Source organism: Hesperophylax consimilis, chromosome 29 (genome assembly GCF_061612785.1).
Source record: "Hesperophylax consimilis isolate HC1 chromosome 29, BYU_Hcon_1.0, whole genome shotgun sequence".
NCBI lineage: Eukaryota > Metazoa > Arthropoda > Insecta > Trichoptera > Limnephilidae > Hesperophylax > Hesperophylax consimilis.
Genome location: NC_142864.1, coordinates 869,728 through 889,143, shown reverse-complemented (window position 1 = coordinate 889,143; position 19,416 = coordinate 869,728). Strand labels below are relative to the sequence as shown.

Genomic DNA, 19,416 nt, shown 5'->3' with positions numbered 1-19,416 from the left:
AACGTCTCTCACTGATTTTGCTATATGAAGTTTAGAAATTATAGTTGTCTCTTTCACTCTTCATGTAAACCGTATGGGAGTTTAAGAATTTTAGAAGTAAGAATAGGATGTTGTCTCGCTCACTCTGATTATTTTGCTGTCGGGATTTTTTTTAAATATAGCCCTCTCTTTTGCTCTCATTGAAAGAGGCTTACGAAGCAAAGAATATTTGTTGAGTGATACGGAGTTATTGGAATGTGGTTTTCTCCCTCGCTCTCGTACGTTAGCAGCTCTAAAATGGTTCAATGACTCTCGGGCAGTTTCTATTTTCTCTCGACGGATAGTCGGACGGGCCGAATCACGAATCCATCGGCAGTTATTCTTTGTTTGCTTCCGCGGAACGCCGCTCAGAGGGCGGATAGTTTGTGAAAAGGCATATTTAGTGAAATAAAAATACATAATAATGGCAACGTTTAGTTTCGCCACATAACATAACCTAACCTAACCCCGATAACGCGCGATATAACGTCCAAGATTCGTTATTGAGTTTTCAGTTCTCTGTTCAGTGTTGGGTGTGAGTGTGTGCAGTGTTCCAAGCTGGCGTCGGGAAGCTATGTTGTGAGTGCAAGGTTCGCGTTCGCGGAAGGCCCCAGCATGCCGCAGTCGAGGCAGTGCGAGGACCCTGCCCCCCTGCCGCCCTTGAAGGGGGCCCACAGCCCCCCGCCCTCGGAGGAGCAGCGGGTTGCAGACCCCCAGCAACCTCCCACAGCCGCCTTTTCCCCCGCTCGAATCCTGGCCTACTATAAGCACAAGCTATCAGACTACGAACACAGCGAGATATGGGACTATCCCGAGATATACTTCTTCGGGCAGAACGCCAAGAAGCATCCTGGATACGTCGGCATGATCGCTTCAAATTACGACGATGAACATGGCTCCTATATCCACACGTTGCATGATCATGTGGCTTACAGATACGAAATCCTCAAAGTAATAGGGAAAGGAAGTTTTGGACAAGTATTCAAGGCCTACGATCACAAAACTCGGGAGCATGTCGCCTTGAAGATGGTAAGGAATCAAAAGCGGTTCTATCGGCAGGCAAGGGAGGAGGTTCGGATCTTAGAGCATCTGAGAAGAAAAGACAAAGATAACACTATGAACGTTATCCACATGTTGGATAGCTTCACATTTCGGAGTCACATGTGCATCACATTTGAGCTGCTCTCCATCAATCTTTACGAGCTGATAAAGAAGAATAAATTTCAAGGGTTCAGCTTGCAACTCGTGAGGAAGTTCTCGCATAGTTTGCTGCAATGTTTGGATGCTCTGTCCAAGTTCAACATCATCCATTGCGATATGAAACCGGAGAACATTCTGCTGAAGCAACCTGGACGGTCTGGAATAAAGGTCTGTCTGTTTATTTTTATATGGATACCTCGAGGGCCCCCTTCACCCACCTTTTTCTTTCACGTTTCCTCCACTCCAGCGTTACAACATACCCTCATTGGGGGGATGTCAAAGTACCACTATTAATTTTAAAATGCACGTAATTTCTTACAAATCGTAAATACTTCGCAGTAAAACACATTTGAATTTTTTTAGAATCGATAAGACAATCGTATATTGACAGATACAATATTTGTCAATTTACATTGTGATTTCTTTTTTATGTGAATACCGCACAAGAGAACCAACTGTTCATTTGGATCTGTGGCATCCCCGATTTGAGATTAATATGCGTGGGTCTGAATCAGTGGTAAATGGAAGGAGATGGTAAGAGGAAGGTGGGGAAGTACCTGCCTAGCTATTCAGACTGTTTGATCACCAAACACAGTGGTCCAAAGCAAGTTTCAGCTTTTAGATTCTGAATAACCTGGCTTTTTATAGGATTTCAAAGTCTGGACCTACATCGCTTTTCATCGATGTTTCCCATTTATATCATATGAAAACAATAAATCCCTTTGAATTTTTGATAAACTTAACAAAATATTATAATTAAGCACTTGATTTCAACTTAATTACATACAAGAAATAACTATTAATTTTATGGGAGATTGTAAAGTTCCATTTTTTCTCAATCAAAGTTCAACACTGTAAAAGCCTATTTTGTGCATGTTTACTTCCACCCACGTATTAAATAGTTGTCTCCATTATATATTTTAGTTGAAATCTTTTAGAGCCTTTGTTGACAAGTTTACCGAAGTTTTTTCGACAACGAACAACAAAAAGCATACCCGCCTTTATAGGTTATCTTCTGGGCATATACAAAGTCAACCGTGCTAAAGCTCTATATTATTCATAATCAACAGAGAGCATAGAGAATTAAACTTATTAATAGAATTGGACCATTATAATATAGGTATCTACTCATGATTTTATTTTCATAATAATTATTAAAAATTTTATCAATATCTGCCATTATTTTTTTGTTTAATTGTTTTATGATTTTCTTCTTTCATAATGACCATAATATTTATGTTTTGAATATTTGCAGTCATGTTTTTAAATCTGTTACGAGACACAATCAGTCCATTGTGCATTATTTCATAAACTTTGACCAAGTTTGTTATTGGAAAACGCGTTCTTGGAAATATTGCATTAAAAAAAATCATGATAAGTGGTATTTGATAAATCAGTAATTTTAAAATCGGTATCCCAGCCAGAGTTGACATGAATACAGTATTCACCCAAATGCAATGCTTGCATACAGCATGTTTCAAGCTTGTTAATAATATTATATGTAGTGAATACGAATCTCATACAGGTAATTGAGTCTCTATATTAAGGTAAACGGTGGTTTTACGGGGTGGTCACAAAAGGTGTTAAGCAAGGCTGCGCAATGTCACCGATGTTATTCAATCTATAGATGATATTTGTATGCAAGAATTGTAAGAAGTGGGATTGGGTGCAAAATTGAGTAATCTGAAAATATGTTGCCTGTTGTATGCTGGATTGTATAAACGATCTACAGTCTCTTGTATCTAGGATGAATGAAGAATGAGTTAATGATGAATGTAAGTAAGTCTAAAGTCATGGTGTTTGAAAAGTAGTTGTGAATGATGAAGTCGGGGACGTCTGAGGAACACATGGCACGATCAAGTGAACTAGATACTTGATTCGGGCCATGTTAATAGTCAGAATAATACAAGAGTATGTATTAGGCGATGTATGAATGTGATTGAGGCAAGGAGTGTGTGCCAAGACCGAGTTGTTTGGCCATCCGTCCTCTCTGCCTACCCCTGTTAATTACCTATTATTTAGTATTTTTACACGTCGATATTTAGATCTAGTCACAAAACACGGCTAAAGACATTTCAAGCAACAACGTTTCGATTCTGAATGTGGTCTATTATTATAATATACCACTCTGTTATCAGACTTGAGAAAAGAATCTGTTTCTCAGTGACGTTTCGTAACGAATTTACACTCAAATATGCACCATTACACACAATTGTGTGTTGTTCGGTTCTCCTCTACTTACGCGATGTATAAATAAATGCGACCCAATTTTATTTTGGATTTCAATATCGAATCAAAATTTGAATCTAAACAAAGATGGCCGCCAGCTTTTTTCGTTCCCGCCAAATAATTTAATACAATCAACTGCGAAGCGTTGCGGTGGATTCGCTCGCATTTCTTTAATTGTTTATTTTGGTCTTCCATTAAAATGAATATATTTATGGCTGCTGGATAAATTTGAATTTCAATTTGTAATCTTCTTGCGTCTCGGTCAATGTATAATATCTAACATTATTAGATCAGTGCGCCATTTCTACGCAAAAGTAGACAGGGCGGATTGATTTCCCAAAATCTTGGCATGTTAATCTTGAAGAATTTTCACTGACTTGGTATTTCTATATAAAATTCTAAATGATTTAGTTGATAGTCCGGTATTGCTAGAATTGATAAGCTTCCGGATTCCACAACGTAATACTAGAAGTCAGGATTTATTTCAGTGCAGAAATTCTGGGACTAACTACCATATGTATTCCTCTTTGCCCAGAATACTAATGGAGGAAAACAATTATACCAAGTCAGTGGACATCTTCAATTTATCTTTAAACAAATATAAAATGTTGTTAATCAAGTACATAATTCAGTTATGAACAATAAATAATGTATATATCTTAATATTTATATGTAAAAGCCCCGAAAAAGGGCGTTAATTAATAAATAATTCTTCAGATTCCATTTAGACATTCTCTGATATACCTACATATTAGTAAAAAACCACCCTTGATTCCGTTTGGTAGTCGCGCGTTTAGCGATGCTTGTTCCTTGGCGCATCTTTCACTGGAATACCGGTAGAAGCACCTGGTGTCTGTACCCAATATGTAGATAGTACCCAAAATTACTATCCTCATTATATTAGCTTAAATACTTTACATATCATTTTAGTATTTTACGTATTTCTGCGCAAATACACAAGTTACCATTAATAATTGACTGAATAATTGGGATTTCTATAGTTTAATAGCACATAAGACAGAAAAATGCATGGGGTCATCGGAAGACCCACTTGGTTACAGACGTTTTGTTTGGCATCTTGGCCTGTCAAGAGTTAAGCGTTAAATTGAAAATGTTTACAAAAAAATAATCCACATTAAAACCCTCCATTAGTATTCTGGATAATGGGGATTACGAGTATATATGGTAGTTAGTCTAGTCTGAGAATTTCTGCACTGAAAAAGCATGGGGTCGTCGGAAGACCCACTTGGTTACAGACGTTTTGTTTGGCATCTTGGCCTGTCAAGAGTTAAGCGATAAATTGAAAATGTTTAAGAATTCACATTAAAACCCTCATTAGTATTCTGGATAATGGGGATTACGAGTATATATGGTAGTTAGTCTAGTCTGAGAAATTCTGCATTGAAAAAGCATGGGGTCGTCGGAAGACCCACTTGGTTATAGACGTTTTGTTTGGCATCTTGGCCTGTCAAGAGTTAAGCGATAAATTGAAAATGTTTTAAAAAAATGAATCCACATTAAAATCCTCCATTAGTATTCTGGACAATGGGGATTACATATGGAAGTTAGTCTAGTCTGAGAATTTGTCTCTTTCTAAGAAATCATAATATTGTATTAGTGTAAATGTAAAACTTTCTCAGATGTTTATAATACAACTACATTATACGACGCTTGATCTCCATATATGCAATTATCATTTCTCTCTTGTAACATATATTTACTTTTCTTATGAATTCAAAATGTAATGTATTTGGTTTTAAGTATAATTTAAATTATAATTTGATGTAAATGGTACGTTTTCTAAAACATTCTTCCGTTTTCACGCGTTATTTATTTTTATGTACTTAGAATGAAAGCATTATGATTTATTTAAGTTTGAAATTGTATGGTAGAAAAATTAATGAGAGGATTTTTCAAATCATTTTCTTGTACATTAGTCCTGATTGTTTGGATTCACTTGGACTATGACGCAGCCCATTTAGGGTATGTTGTAGCATGCACCGGAACGAGATACGGAGTCGAATTCAAGTCGATGCATAGACATATGAATATTAGTAGACCTGCCCTAAGTGATTAAAAGCGTATTATTCCCCACTCCCCATACCGGTTCCATTGGAGCCGGCTGGGCTCGCGTATGGCCTCCCGTGAATCTTGAGAATGTGACGTCATCATTCTTGTTCGAACTAACGTCGAGCTATGGTCGAGGCATTTTACGAAATAACACGGCAAAATGGTTGCTTGTGATATGAAAACTTGTAAAAATAGATGTGAAAAAGAGAATAAACTCAATTGTCGTATTACATTCCATATATAAGCATTATTTTACTTTATTTTAAGCTTATTCACACCGTATTATATGGATCAGTTTTAGAAACATATACTATCACATCACAATGTAGCGATTCTCAAGTGTGCTCATCGTTGTTTACTGGGGTAAGTAAATTATGAAACATTTGTAAAAGTGTCTTAACTAAATACTCTGAAATTAACTACGACTCTGAAAATAGAAGAAATTTACTTTGCCGAATTTGGACTTCGCAAATTAGTTCATAACGTGGCTAGTAATTTGCGCTCCCATGTAAAAATGTCTATTCATTCAAAAGCAGATTTTACTTTTAAGAACTAAATGGTGATATTATAATGCGAGATGCCTATTTACTGTCAGATTGATTTATTGACGAATCACAGTCAGCTTTACCCCCTTCGTTCTTCAAGAGTTGATTTTACCCCTCACCTTTAATTTCTAGTCTATATATTCTTATGTCTGTGAGTCGATGTAATATCAATAAAACAGGGTAAAATAACAAATGTGTAATCAATGTCCAGTGTTTTTACTCTGGTGTCCTCTGTGTGCAAACTCATCATCTTTTGAATAAAAGTTTGTTTATCTGAATTGACCTGCCAGGTAAGAAGTATGTTTTCCTAATCTTTTTGTAAATAATCAAATTAGATAGAGAGCAGGAATGCGTAATAAATAATACAGAACCCTTGAGATGATTTTTTACAAAAACGGCGCTATAAAAGTTATTCAATTGTTATTATTATTAAGTAGAGGAATCCACACACCCTGTTACAAATTCCTTTTGTAATTTTTATTTTATTTTATTTGAGTACATAAAACAGGCATGGTGCCCAAAAATTTATATACATGGATGTTTAAATACATAGTAATAATTCTATCTATTCTAGCTACTCAGATCTGGTCACTAAACAATAAACTATTGCAGTTTTCAAGAGAGGATTTCACTTAAAGTCGATGTTGTTGAGTAACACTGCTATGTTTTCAAGTGTTTAGCTATTGCAACCAACTACTTGAACAGTGGTCGTCAAATATTTAATTTACTGACGATTTTAAAATAAATATGTGATATAATATATATTTTTTATATGTGAATACCACACGAGAGCCCCAACTGCTCCCAATCGTCTGGAGACAGTGAGACTACAGCATCCCCTATTGGGGTATGTTGTGTGGCTTAAGGTTTGCGGAGAAGGGAATTAGAAGGGGAATAGGAAGTAGGAGAGTATCTGACTATTCAGACCTGGTTATCAAACACGGTTAAAGCCAATTGAAACAACGGTTCAATTCTGAATGGTAGTCTTAGGGTACGTATAAACAGGACAAAATTACAGCTACTTCCCTTCCCCATCTCCCTCCCCTCCCCCACTACCTTTAGCCTCACAACATACCCCAATTGAGGAAGCCATAGACTCACTACTGGCTCCAGACGGTTGGCAGCAGTTGGTACTCTTGTGCGGTATTCACATTCTCAATTAAAGCTAAGTTTGAAGATTAGAAAATTCGCACTATTTATTTAAATAACCCACATTAAGAACTTATAACTTATTTTGTACATGTTTTACATCTCCCCCTAGTTAAATTGTTGTTTCCAGTAGGAAGTTGAAATCAATATGTTATTTTTTAATGCGTGCGTGATGCAGAATTCTATAACTTCCAATAGGGGAGATCTAGTTACTACTCTGGACTGATACTAAAATAACGTTTAAGGCGAAGCTTAATGCCAAATCACTATTTTGATTAATCTTTATAACGAATTAGTGTACATTACGAATACCTTAAAATATGCTTTTGGTTGAAGGTTTTTCTATCGTTTCGCTTGAGTAGAATACAAATAAAAAAATAAATTACTCAATAAAAAATATAAATGTTAACTATTAAAAGAAACATTTCTTCAATAGAAATGTATGAACGCGCAAAGGAAACAACTTTAAAAAATACAGTATTATAGCTAAGATTATCTATAACAGTTTCACTTGATTAACTTTTTGCTTTCTTATAAAATTATTTACAAAATAAATTTAAAAAAACAGTTTTGTGCATGAAATCGAACGTCTCTAGATTCCGTTTGTCAAGCGATTTTAATGCCTATTACCTACAATATAAGGTATGCCAAGAATATACACATTTTTGGCTTGTAGCTTCCTCTTAAAATGGTTGCATATTCCTTCATCACTGCGAAATAGTGTGGCATTGTAATAATTGGAGTGGCTTCGCGCTCGCTTGTCAACTGGGGCGACCGGCACCGCACCGTTTCTGCCCTTCCACTTCCCCATCTCCTCCGTAGCGTCTCGGTGGAGTGGGGCACAGCTGCTGTATCTAGATACTAAATACGTACTTGCATCCATCCATTTCCGGCCTAACTGCTCCAACCAATCTAACTTGATGCGAGGAGATGGGAAAGTGTTCCAGTTATTACGATTTGCGTTTGCTATGTATTTAGTGGTCCTCTACACTAGAGACCTAATGTATTTATAAAGAGGAGTGTCTGAAGCGGGCGGCGTGGATTTGATTTTGATACAAATCTAGTTTTATTCCGAGATTGATGGAATTTTGCAATAGAAATACTTGTAAATGTAATTGTTTTATATATCTCAAGTGAAATAGCAGACTGGGATTGCACCACCCTCTCAGTCCTTATGGATCAAAAAACAATTCAATCTATTATAAATCAATTAAGAGGAAGCTACAAGCCAAAAATGTGTATATTCTTGGTATACCTTATATTGTAGGCAATAGGCATTAAAATCGCTTGACAATCGGAGTCTACAAACGTTCGATTTCAAGCACAAAACTGGTTTTTATTTAACTATTATTTTTTTGATAAATTAATGTTTTTAAGACAAGATTTTATTTATGCATAGCACAAAGGATAACAATTATTTTTATAAGCAATAATTGTTCGCCTGAAACACTCATCCACATTGAAAAAATCTCCTGATAAAAAATACATGACGCCATATAAAAATACATTCGAGTCCCGTTGGCGTCATGTATTTTTTATCAGGAGATTTTTTCAATGTGGATGAGTGTTTCAGGCGAACAATTATTGCTTATAAAAATAATTGGTTTTTATTTATTTTGTGAATAATTTTACAAGAAAGCAAAAAAGTTAATCAAGTGAAATTGTCACAGATAATCTTAGCTATAGTACCGTATTTTTTAAAGTTGTTTCTTTTACGCGTTCATACATTTCTATAGAAAAAAAAATTTTTAGTGGTTTACATTTATATTTTTTATTGAGTAATTTATTATTTTATTTGTATTCTACTCAAGCGAAACGATAGGAAAACCTTCAGTTTATCTAATGCATATTTTTTGGTAGTCATAATGTACACCAATTCGTTATAAAGATTAATCATAATAATTATTTGGCATTAAGCTTCACCTTAAGATATGTATGTTAGGCTGAAGTGTGCGGTGGTAAGTAATGAGATGCGGAGGAGGACGGTTGGAGAGTGTCTGACTATTCAGATTTGGTCACCAAACACGGCTAAAGCTATTTTAAGCAACTTCTCGATTCTGAATTACGGTATAACATCAGGGCGATAGTTTCTAACGATTTATAACATATGTTTCTTGAACACTTTAAGTTCCTAAAAAAAATGGTGAACGGATAAATCATCAAAACGATAATTCATCACATCTTTAAAAAGTTATATAAAGTCATGGAAAGTGATGAAAAAAAATCTTTATTAACTTGGTTAATTAGGTTAGGCTTAAAAATATTATTTTTTTCATCGTTTCTAATGACCATATCACTTTTTAAAGGTGTTTTTGAAGATAATGTCTACATATTTAGTGAATTTCCCTCAAAAAGATAAAATCCCAAAATATGCTCCGAAATTTGTTAAAAATACATTTTGTTCTGTTATTTAACATGTTGTATGAAAAAAATACATTGTATTTTTAAATGCAACTATTTTAAAGGAGTCGTTGTATTTTTTAAATATTTTCACAAATTTCGCTTAATTATTATCTTTTTTTAAGCATTCGATAATCTTTCAGACTCAAAAACTTATTTTCTACAATGTTATTTGTCGCGCTTGTAAAATGACTTCTTTCCTTTTTTCGTTTCTATTGTCGACTATATTAAAAATAATTTAGTAAGGTGCTCTATTGTACGTAATTGTGTAGAGGTCCTAGAGGTAGACAGTAACAGGCAGCTACCTGCAGTCAGGTAAACCTCGCAACCTGAATCCAGGTAAATGCTTCGGTTGATAGGTACCTTCATATTGCAACCTTCCCTATTATGTCTGTTATTTGAGACGAAATTTTAAGCTGCACCACGTGGCTTCAACGATTAAAATTTAAGTAACTGTGCTTCGTTACCTTTTTCTAATATCTGACTTTGTAGGATTTCTTTTCTTGTTTGGAAATTCAACTGCTAGTGAAGTTATGAGCGTTTAAAAAGAAGACGATCACTGAAGACGGCTTGAAAGCGATGATAAATGATAGAGGGAGCGCGCTAATATTAAAAAAAACTATTGTAATTAATAGTCGACGTAAGAAGAAGATGTCTATAATAATAATAATAATTGGAAGACTTGTATAGCGCCGTTTTGTGTAAAATCACCTCAAGCGCCCTTGAGGTGATTTCTCACGAAAACGGCGCTATATAAATTAGCCAAATATTATTAAGGGCGCTGTACAAATTTATAATACATTTCTACAATGATCTATGTTATTACTAACTATTTATGGAGATAATATACAGTACAATACTTACCTGGTAGGTTACTTGAGATTAACACTTAATTAACATTATCTAATTGTTTATCAGTGAAATTTAGATACAGGATTTAGAACAAATTAGAAAATTGGATATAACTGGACTTTCTCTCAGGAATGGTATGTTTAAGTTAAGGGTACGACAGCTTAAAAAGGTAAGATTTTAGTTTAGACCTGAATTCTGTTGGACTTGTTATGGATCTTAGTTCCGGAGGGAGTTTATTCCAAGCCTTCGGCCCAGATACTCCGAAAGCGCAATCACCAAACTTAGTATTTGGCTTGCGCTTAGGTTCTATCAGTCTGCCTACAGCTGATGATGTTGCTGATCTAAGAGTTGACTGCCTCAGACCAGTGTTTTCCGGGAGGCATAGTTCAGAGATGTAGGGTGGGGCCATTTCATTGATGGATTTAAACACCTCTAGCACAGTTTGTACTGGATTCTTTCAGGGCACTTGAGCCAGTGAAGGTTACGAAGGTGTTCCTTGTCTATGTCTATGAAGAATATAAATCAACGCTCAGTTAGTTCCTTTATTGGAAGCAGAAATGAACCCACTTCCCGTGGGTTAATTTAGTTGTGGTTTAGTTTTAGTGGCAATTACGTACACACATGCAATCACCAAACACGGCTAAAGCCGCTTCAAAAATGTGTCGATTCTGAATGATGGTCTTTCACCAGGACAACACTGAAAGTATCCACCAATTTGGAACTTACCGCAAATATAACATATTATTTTTAAATATATCTACATGACGGCCGGCATAGTCCAGTAGTAACGCATTGGACTGCCATTCCGAAGGTCGAGGGTTCGAACCCGGCGTGCGCAAATAAATTTTATTTGATTAATTTGTGTTATTTCACAATTAATTAATTAAAATAATATATAGTATATTTGCGGCACGTTCCAGCGTGGAAGATACTACCAGTATCGCCCTGGTGTAAGACCACCATTCAGAATTGAAACGTTGCTCCAAATGGCTTTAGCCGTGTTAAGTGACTAGATCTGAATAGCCAGGTACTTCCCCACCTTCCTCTTTCCCTTCCCCACTTACCTTCAGCCTCACAACACCCCCCAATTGGGGATGCCATAGTCTCACTGGCTCCAGACGGGAGCAGTTGGGACTCTTGTGAGGTATACACTATAAAAAAAAAAATATATATATATTTGATTTTGGATTTTATTTTTTTGTCCTGCACTTGCCGACATCCGATCGAGCCTAGACTCGTTGTCGATGACAATGCATTCTGTCAACTTGTGGCAATCTCGCACACACACGTGGACATGTACGACGCATTTCTCTGAAATCGAGTGACATTACAGCAGTTAATATACGAAATGATTGTCGGTCCTACCCGATCAGCAGATCGATTTGGCGAAAAGGTAGAGTTGTGGACTCCAGTTATTGGTAGGATGGTTCAATTTTTAAAGAACATTTTAAAATGGATACATTTTGGTAAAAAAAACTTAGGTTTTTGCGGTTTGATTTTTTATTAGAATTTGAACACAATTAGTAATATAAACATTTTTATGTTTGATCGATTTTTAAACTATTATTATGTGTTGCGCTACCTCTGACTTGTGTCCATCACCAGGGCAGACATTTAGCCTTGAACATCACGATTCCTATAATTTTACATTTATATATAATCTATAAGACTAATTAACAAAATTATCGTTAGTGGTATTTTTCATGTGATGATTCATGGACACATTATTGTTTTAAATGAGGACACATTGATCAAAGAACGATTATTAAAATTTGATGTCGAAAATAAGTAGAAATCAATGTACCTATATTTATTTATTAATTTATTGACGTAACCCAAATAGCTATCTTTTTAGGTTAATGTAAAATGGATGTCGAATTATTTATCATGTCAGATTAGATGTGGACAAGATTTGGAATTTCTTTAATACTAATAATAAATGTTATTATCTTCCTTTTTTGTAACAAATGGAGATAATTATATCCTCACTGGGATTTCCCGTGCTGAGGATTTCATTTACATATTGTTAAAATGTACTAGTATTGATTATATTAACTAATTTAATTATAATGTAGACTTGGTTGTGTTACACAGAGCCATTAACAACTTAATCGATAGTCCTGCCATCGTTGCCACTATTAAACTCCATGTGCTGACTAGGAATACAAGACCAAATATAACATTCTTCTGCATTACATACACGACCAACTATCAGACACACTCACTGACCAATAGATGGGCAACAAGTATGGGGTGCTATTGATTTATTTATTGTCTCCATTTATAGAATTAAGCATAATCTATACAAACACTTTGTCGAATCCTACAAATTAGAGTAGCGTTGGTAAATTAGTTAATGTTTTCTCTTATATGTAATGTTGTTGTAATTTCTTTTTACTTTATGTTACTCTTAGTTTTTTTTAATCATTTCTTAATATTTTCTCATTATACTTTTTATCACAATTTTACAATTGTGTATTTTGTACCTACTTTACAATGGATTACATCTATTTACTGTCAGTATCTCCTGTATTATACAGATATTCTCGTATGTACACTGCGTCATGTATCACTTTTATGTAAAAACCCTTAGCATATTTGCAGTAAAAAATCTTATGTGCACTTTTTTGGGTTACTATGCCGTGTTGCGCTACCTCTTTCATTAGCCAACGTTTCGGACTGCATTACAGTGTCCATCATCAGGGCAAATGTGATGTGTGTACCTTTATCGTGTTTAATAACAGAACCAGATGAGTTTTTATAATTTTCGGAAAATACCTACTTTGCGATTCTTTCTATGGAGCGAATTTCATATAATTACTTTTTCAAGTCGGCATTCTGTACATATTGTCTTAAAAATAATTGTATATTAATAGACTGGGCGGCTATGCAATGTTAAAGAAAGTGTCAATAGTTGTTTATTTTGGTTTGTCTTGCCAAATGGAGAAATTCTTAACGAGGCCAAGGTTGGTTGGAGTGAACATGATGAATAGGAATTAAGACGGGATTACTTATATGGTTTTGATGCGATAAAAAATGAGTAAGTAGATATTATTGTACCGTTATAAATAGTCATTTACTATGAACTTACAATCTTTATAGGCCACAAAGAATATATTATGGCCCGGTATTTCGGTTGATTTAAATCTAGGCTTGGTTGAAATGTGAAGCTTAGCGCGGCTTGGAACATAATCCGTAAATAGGTCGAAATCTTAGATGTCAGTAATATTACACTTGTTGTCTTTGATTTTAATAGAGACATGTGCATAAAGCCCTGTAGTGAGCGTTCAAAGATAGTGTGAAAGGGAGATATGTAAATAGGAATGTTAGAGGGAGCGCGCTTATATTAAAAATCGATAATAATTATGCGCAAATGATGACAATATTTGATAAAACACGACTCGTTTGAAATAGAGCAAAAATCTCTTGACCAATGCTTTAGTTGCATTTAAATATACTCTGAATTTGTTCATACCTATAACATAATAAAACGTGTTCTAATTTTCGTTGCTTTGCGATTTTTTTCTATCGAGGGAATTTCATATAATTACCGTGTTAAAGAGAAACAAATCGGTAGAAATTCGGAATGCCGGGGCTTATTTTTTCTATGTAAAACCAAATTACTGTCTACGTGAGTGGTATATCACCTAATACAACTCAAGTCTGTCCGAAGAAACCTTCCTACAGAAGCAACAAAACTACTTATCAACTCCTACGTAGTCTCACGTCTCGATTACTGCAACGGCATTTATGCCAGCCTTCCAAAATATCACATTGACAAACTTAAATCAGTGTTTAATGCAGCAGCACGGCTCATAACCAGGGTTTCAAAATATTCGCACATTTCAGAACACCTTCGTAACCTTCACTGGCCCTGAAAGAATCCAGTACAAACTGTGCTAGATGGTGTTTAAATCCATCAATGAAATGGCCCCACCCTACATCTCTGAACTATGCGTCCCGGAAAACACTGGTCTGAGGCAGTCAACTCTTAGATCAGCAACATCATCAGCTGTAGGCAGACTGATAGAACCTAAGCGCAAGCCAAATACTAAGTTTGGTGATCGCGCTTTCGGTGTATCTGGGCCGAAGGCTTGGAATAAACTCCCTCCGGAACTAAGATCCATAACAAGTCCAACAGAATTCAGGTCTAAACTAAAAACTTACCTTTTTAAGCTGTCGTACCCTTAAATTAAATATACCATTCCTAAGAGAAAGTTCTAAATCCTGTATCTAAATTTCGCCAATAAACAATTAGATAATGTTAATTAAGTGTTAATCTCAAGTGACCTACCAGGTAAGTATTGTACTGTATATTTTGTCCATAAATAGTTAAGTAATAACATAGATCACTGTAGAAATGTATTATAAGTTTGTACAGCGCCCTTGAGGTGATTTTGCACAAAAACGGCGCTATACAAGTCATCCAATTATTATTATTATTTCTGTGCTCTCTACTGTCTTCATGAGATCGAAAGCTGTGGAGAGCTTTCAAAATATCAAATGTTTTAGGCTCGGGATTATTTTACGTCTTGCTGTTTTGATTCCCCACATCAATAAGAATGGTGCTGATTGAATTTAAAATAGTATTTGTTTGCTGAAGTCAATGCACTATTCATGAGAATATGACGAACAAACCGCACTACAATGAATACACGAGAAATTTAAAAACGCTTTACTATTTGTCTATTTTAGATTGATTATCAATTAAAAACATCAACATCCCACATGGCTCGATGAATATAATAGTCCATATTGATAAATCAAGCAATTTACGTAAATTTCTGTGAGATGGAAGTAAGTAATTAATCACGTAAACGTCATATTTGACATTTGTTACTGCTGGCGCCTCAGCGTCTAAAATAGGAACTACTCTATGCTTATCGAGGCTTAAGCTTAAATAATATATTTTCAGACGACGATATTTTCCACTTGTCTTTGGTTCAGATTACTAAATGCATAGTGGAGAAAAATAAATAACATTGTTAATTACGTATCCTCTCCCCCTGTTTTGTGTAAGATATCTCTGTTATTTTCATTAAGGTGTTTTTATGTTTTTCTGTACGTGACATGAAATTTATGTGTAAACTTCACTGGTTAATGCGACATGTAAAATGTAATTATTTATGTAAAATTGTTTTTTTCCCCAATACATTAGCAGCCGATTTAGCCCGCTTAAATGTGAGTTAGGAATGTTGCACGTAGCGAGGATACGGGCCGACTGATATACCGGGCCTTAGATACCCGTACTTTATTATTCTACATACAAAATAATATTCGGGTTTTACAATTATTATTAAAAGCATTTGCTTGTGGGTGGAAGAGGAGTGTACACTTGGAAAAAATAACAGTTTTTTTTTTGGTTTTAGGCATTTCACCCTGAAAAGAGTGCTTTGTGAAAATAACAGTTCAACATTATATTATGGTACCCACATGCACCATTCTGTGACATAGGATGCATTTACATTATTTGAAGCTTTACTCGCCTCAATCTGTCTCATACCGAGGGACAAATCATATTTAGGAAGATAAATTCTAATCAACTCCTTGTACCGTTGTACCACTCAACATAAAATTTGCTTTCCCCTGCTAAACACGCTCGTTAAATAGCATAAATATTGTCACGAAGCAGATCTCTCAAACGCATTTTAAAAACCCCGCGAAAATAAAATTAAACGTAGATCTTTGGCAACACAAAGCGGCATGCGCACATCTCACTGCGAAAACAACGCCAAACACCAACGGCTTTCTGTAGCCGCCACATTATTGAAGCCTGGCACGTGCACGTTTTGCGCGTGTGGACGAGCACCACCTTGGTAACTACTCCACCATGACTGTGAGTAACACCTCCGTGGTCTCACAACTCCTGCATCTCCCGGGACGGCCCATGTAAGCGTATTACTTAACCTTTGCCCCATTATGTGCCTTCTTTTAATGTCTGTTAAACACGCCTACCAGTCAGAGCAAATATGAGAGAGATTGTTCAATTCAACCAGCCAGGAAATAATTTAGGATGTATACTGTGTCCCCATTTGTGTTATACAATGTACCTGTTGACTGTAAATACACCCATTTATCATTCCCTTTGGAGTTTCATTTGACGAGAGAAGTGAAGTCTAGATTGTTGAAAGTCCCTCGTGTAAAGGCATTCTTGCCGACCCTAACCTGAATGATCAGATTTCATGATTCTACACTGAGCTCCAAGCCTAACAATGACGCCCTACATGGTTCCTAACACAGGCGCCCCACGCCAATTCCTAACAATATATATTATTTAAATTATTACTGATATTTCTAATTACTTGTGTTCAAATTATGTCATCTGAGTGAAGTTTAGTAAGAATGTTATTTTTTATTTATTTATCAATTTACGAACTGGCTGGCTTATGGAGCCCGCTAGTTCGTGAAAAGTGAATAAATATATACACTAGCTTTTATGTGTCGCATACATATTATGTTAATACAACTACTACCTAGTATTACTAAACTTAACATTCTTAAAAACAATTTTCGTCTTTATACCTTAGTAGTAGGCGTATTCTTATTTTCTTACAACAGTCTTATACCTACAAACTATCATGTTTCCATTTGCTTTTTGCTTGCTTTTATATGTCAAATGGTGAAGGTTATATTATTGTTTTTACTATTCTATACTTATCTTCACAATATTTTTTTATATAAACTATTTAAAATATTTAAGTAAAATGGCAGACCGAACGCCCTCGATTTAACAGGCCACGATAACGAGTCAAACGCTCTATATTTTGCTAACAATACATATTCTTATTTTTGTACAACAGGTTTATACCTACAAATAATTATTGTATGCGTTTACTATTTACTTGCTGTTATAATATGTCAAATGGATATGGTTATATGTATTATTACTGTTCCTATTGTGAACTTACAATCTTCAGAATATTTTTTTATGAACTACGTATGTAAAATTTGATTTAAGATTTTCACGGCCAAAAGTATTTTTGTTATTTGTTTTTGGGGTGTTATGCCGTGTTGCGCTAACTCCTTCTTTAGCCAACGTTTCGGACAGCATTGCAGAGTCCATCATCAGGGCAGATGTGTTAGTTCCAAATAACACATCTGCCCTGATGATGGACACTGCAATGCTGTCCGAAACGTTGGCTAAAGAAGGAGTTAGCGCAACACGGCATAACACCCCAAAAACAAATAACAAAAATACGTATGTAAAAGCCCAATGGGCGTATAAATAAATAAGAACTGTAGCTATTTTTTTCTAATAAACAGTCTTAATCTCAAGTCACCTCCCAGCTAAGTATTGTTCTGTATATTATCTGCCTGTACAAAACATAAATAAATATTAATTTACGTCCGTTCTAACGCAGCATCACGTTCATTGGTCAAATGGATTGTGCATATAGTTTTGTATTAATGATCGACGAACCAGTGGATGCAATTTGCTAGCCATAAGTTGACAATAGTTTGTCTGGTCTAGTTAGTAATAAGACTGAGCGTTGTAGAAATCTCCTAATAAAACTACACAAAAGGTTTTTGATAGGGTTTTCACTATAATTTAGAGAATTTCTCCACAAAGGTTTATACACATATGTAATACATGCATATTATATTTAAATAAAGTAGAGAAAAGTGAATGTTTGGAAAAATATATTTTCGGGCGCTTACATTGCTAACCTTGGCTAATCCTTACGAGATGCATCAAAATAATGTACTACGAAATTGTATATCTTAAATAGGCCTACAGAAAAGTCCATGATGGTATATGTCTATATCTTGGATACCCCCAGTAACGCCGTGCACAAGTTGTTATCTAGTAGTAAATAATTATATATTATAGTACAGCTCTCTTGACAAAAAACGGCGCTATACAAATCCTCCGAATATAATTATTACAGCTCAATGAAGTTTATAATTTAGTGATAATAATCCCGGATAGTAAAGCGAGGTGATAAAACGGGAGAATAACGGTACCGCAGCTCAGAGTAACTGCTATAATATTTTTACGGCGGTTTTACGATGATTAACTCTACACGGTTCTAAGAAACTAACTGATCTAAAAAAAGTCCTCCAACGGTTAAGTCCTCCTTCACGACTCGAGCAACATTATCTAGTAGCTGGTATTATTTAACTTTACAGAAGGTAGATACGAGAGGGCCATGCCATAAATACCATAATTAAAATACCCATTGTACCAAATGTACAACAAGTATATGCCAATATTTAAAACTAACTAACTAACCGTCACGCCGTTTCCCCGAAGGGTTGGCAGAGAGGACGGACCGCCAAGCAACTCGGTCTTGGTACACACTCCTTGCCTTATTCACATACATATACATTGTCTCATACGGTTCCATGATAACTCAACACTGTGACAATTCAACACACTTTTAAAAAGTGATATAAAGTCATTAGAAACGATGAAAAAAATTTAATTTAAACCTAACCTAACCTAACCTACTTAACCTAGTTAAAAAAGTTTTTGTTTCATCACTTTCCATGATATCATTGTGATGATTTATCCGGTCACCGTCTCATACATACTCTTCTATTATTCTGACTCTTAACATGGCTTGACTTCAAGTATCTGATTCACTTGGTCGTGCCATGTCTTCCTAGGGCGTCTCCTACATCTTCTACCTTTCACATTTGCATCATATAATTTATCCAAAACTCTTTTTATTTGCAATAAAAATATCAGGACTTAGTCATTTAGTTACTCGCTTGTACCTAGATTGCATGCAGTTGGCAATGTTTTCTCAGAAATTGTAGATGTGTTCAACTGCACGGAATGTAGTTACAAGAAGACTATAACAACATACCTCAGTAATAATAACAATTAAGTTTAGCATAATATCATTTCACTGTATGGGTTCTGTATAATTTTCAATGCAAATGTTAATATTGATTACTGTTTCACTGAATTGTTATGTTCATATTATCAAATGTTTGTGAAAGCTCT

General features: G+C 35.2%; 1 protein-coding gene across 1 annotated transcript in view; it reads left to right on the top strand.

Annotated features, from left to right (window-relative positions):
• Nucleotides 1–381: 381 nt before the first annotated feature.
• Nucleotides 382–19,416, top strand: part of Dyrk3 (Dual-specificity tyrosine phosphorylation-regulated kinase 3) — a 220,780-nt gene continuing 201,745 nt past the window's right edge. Inside the window, exon 1 of the mRNA XM_089649371.1 lies at nucleotides 382–1,386. Within this exon, the coding sequence (XP_089505497.1) occupies nucleotides 634–1,386 (753 nt within the window). The 5' untranslated portion in view covers nucleotides 382–633. The remainder of the gene's footprint in view (nucleotides 1,387–19,416) is intronic.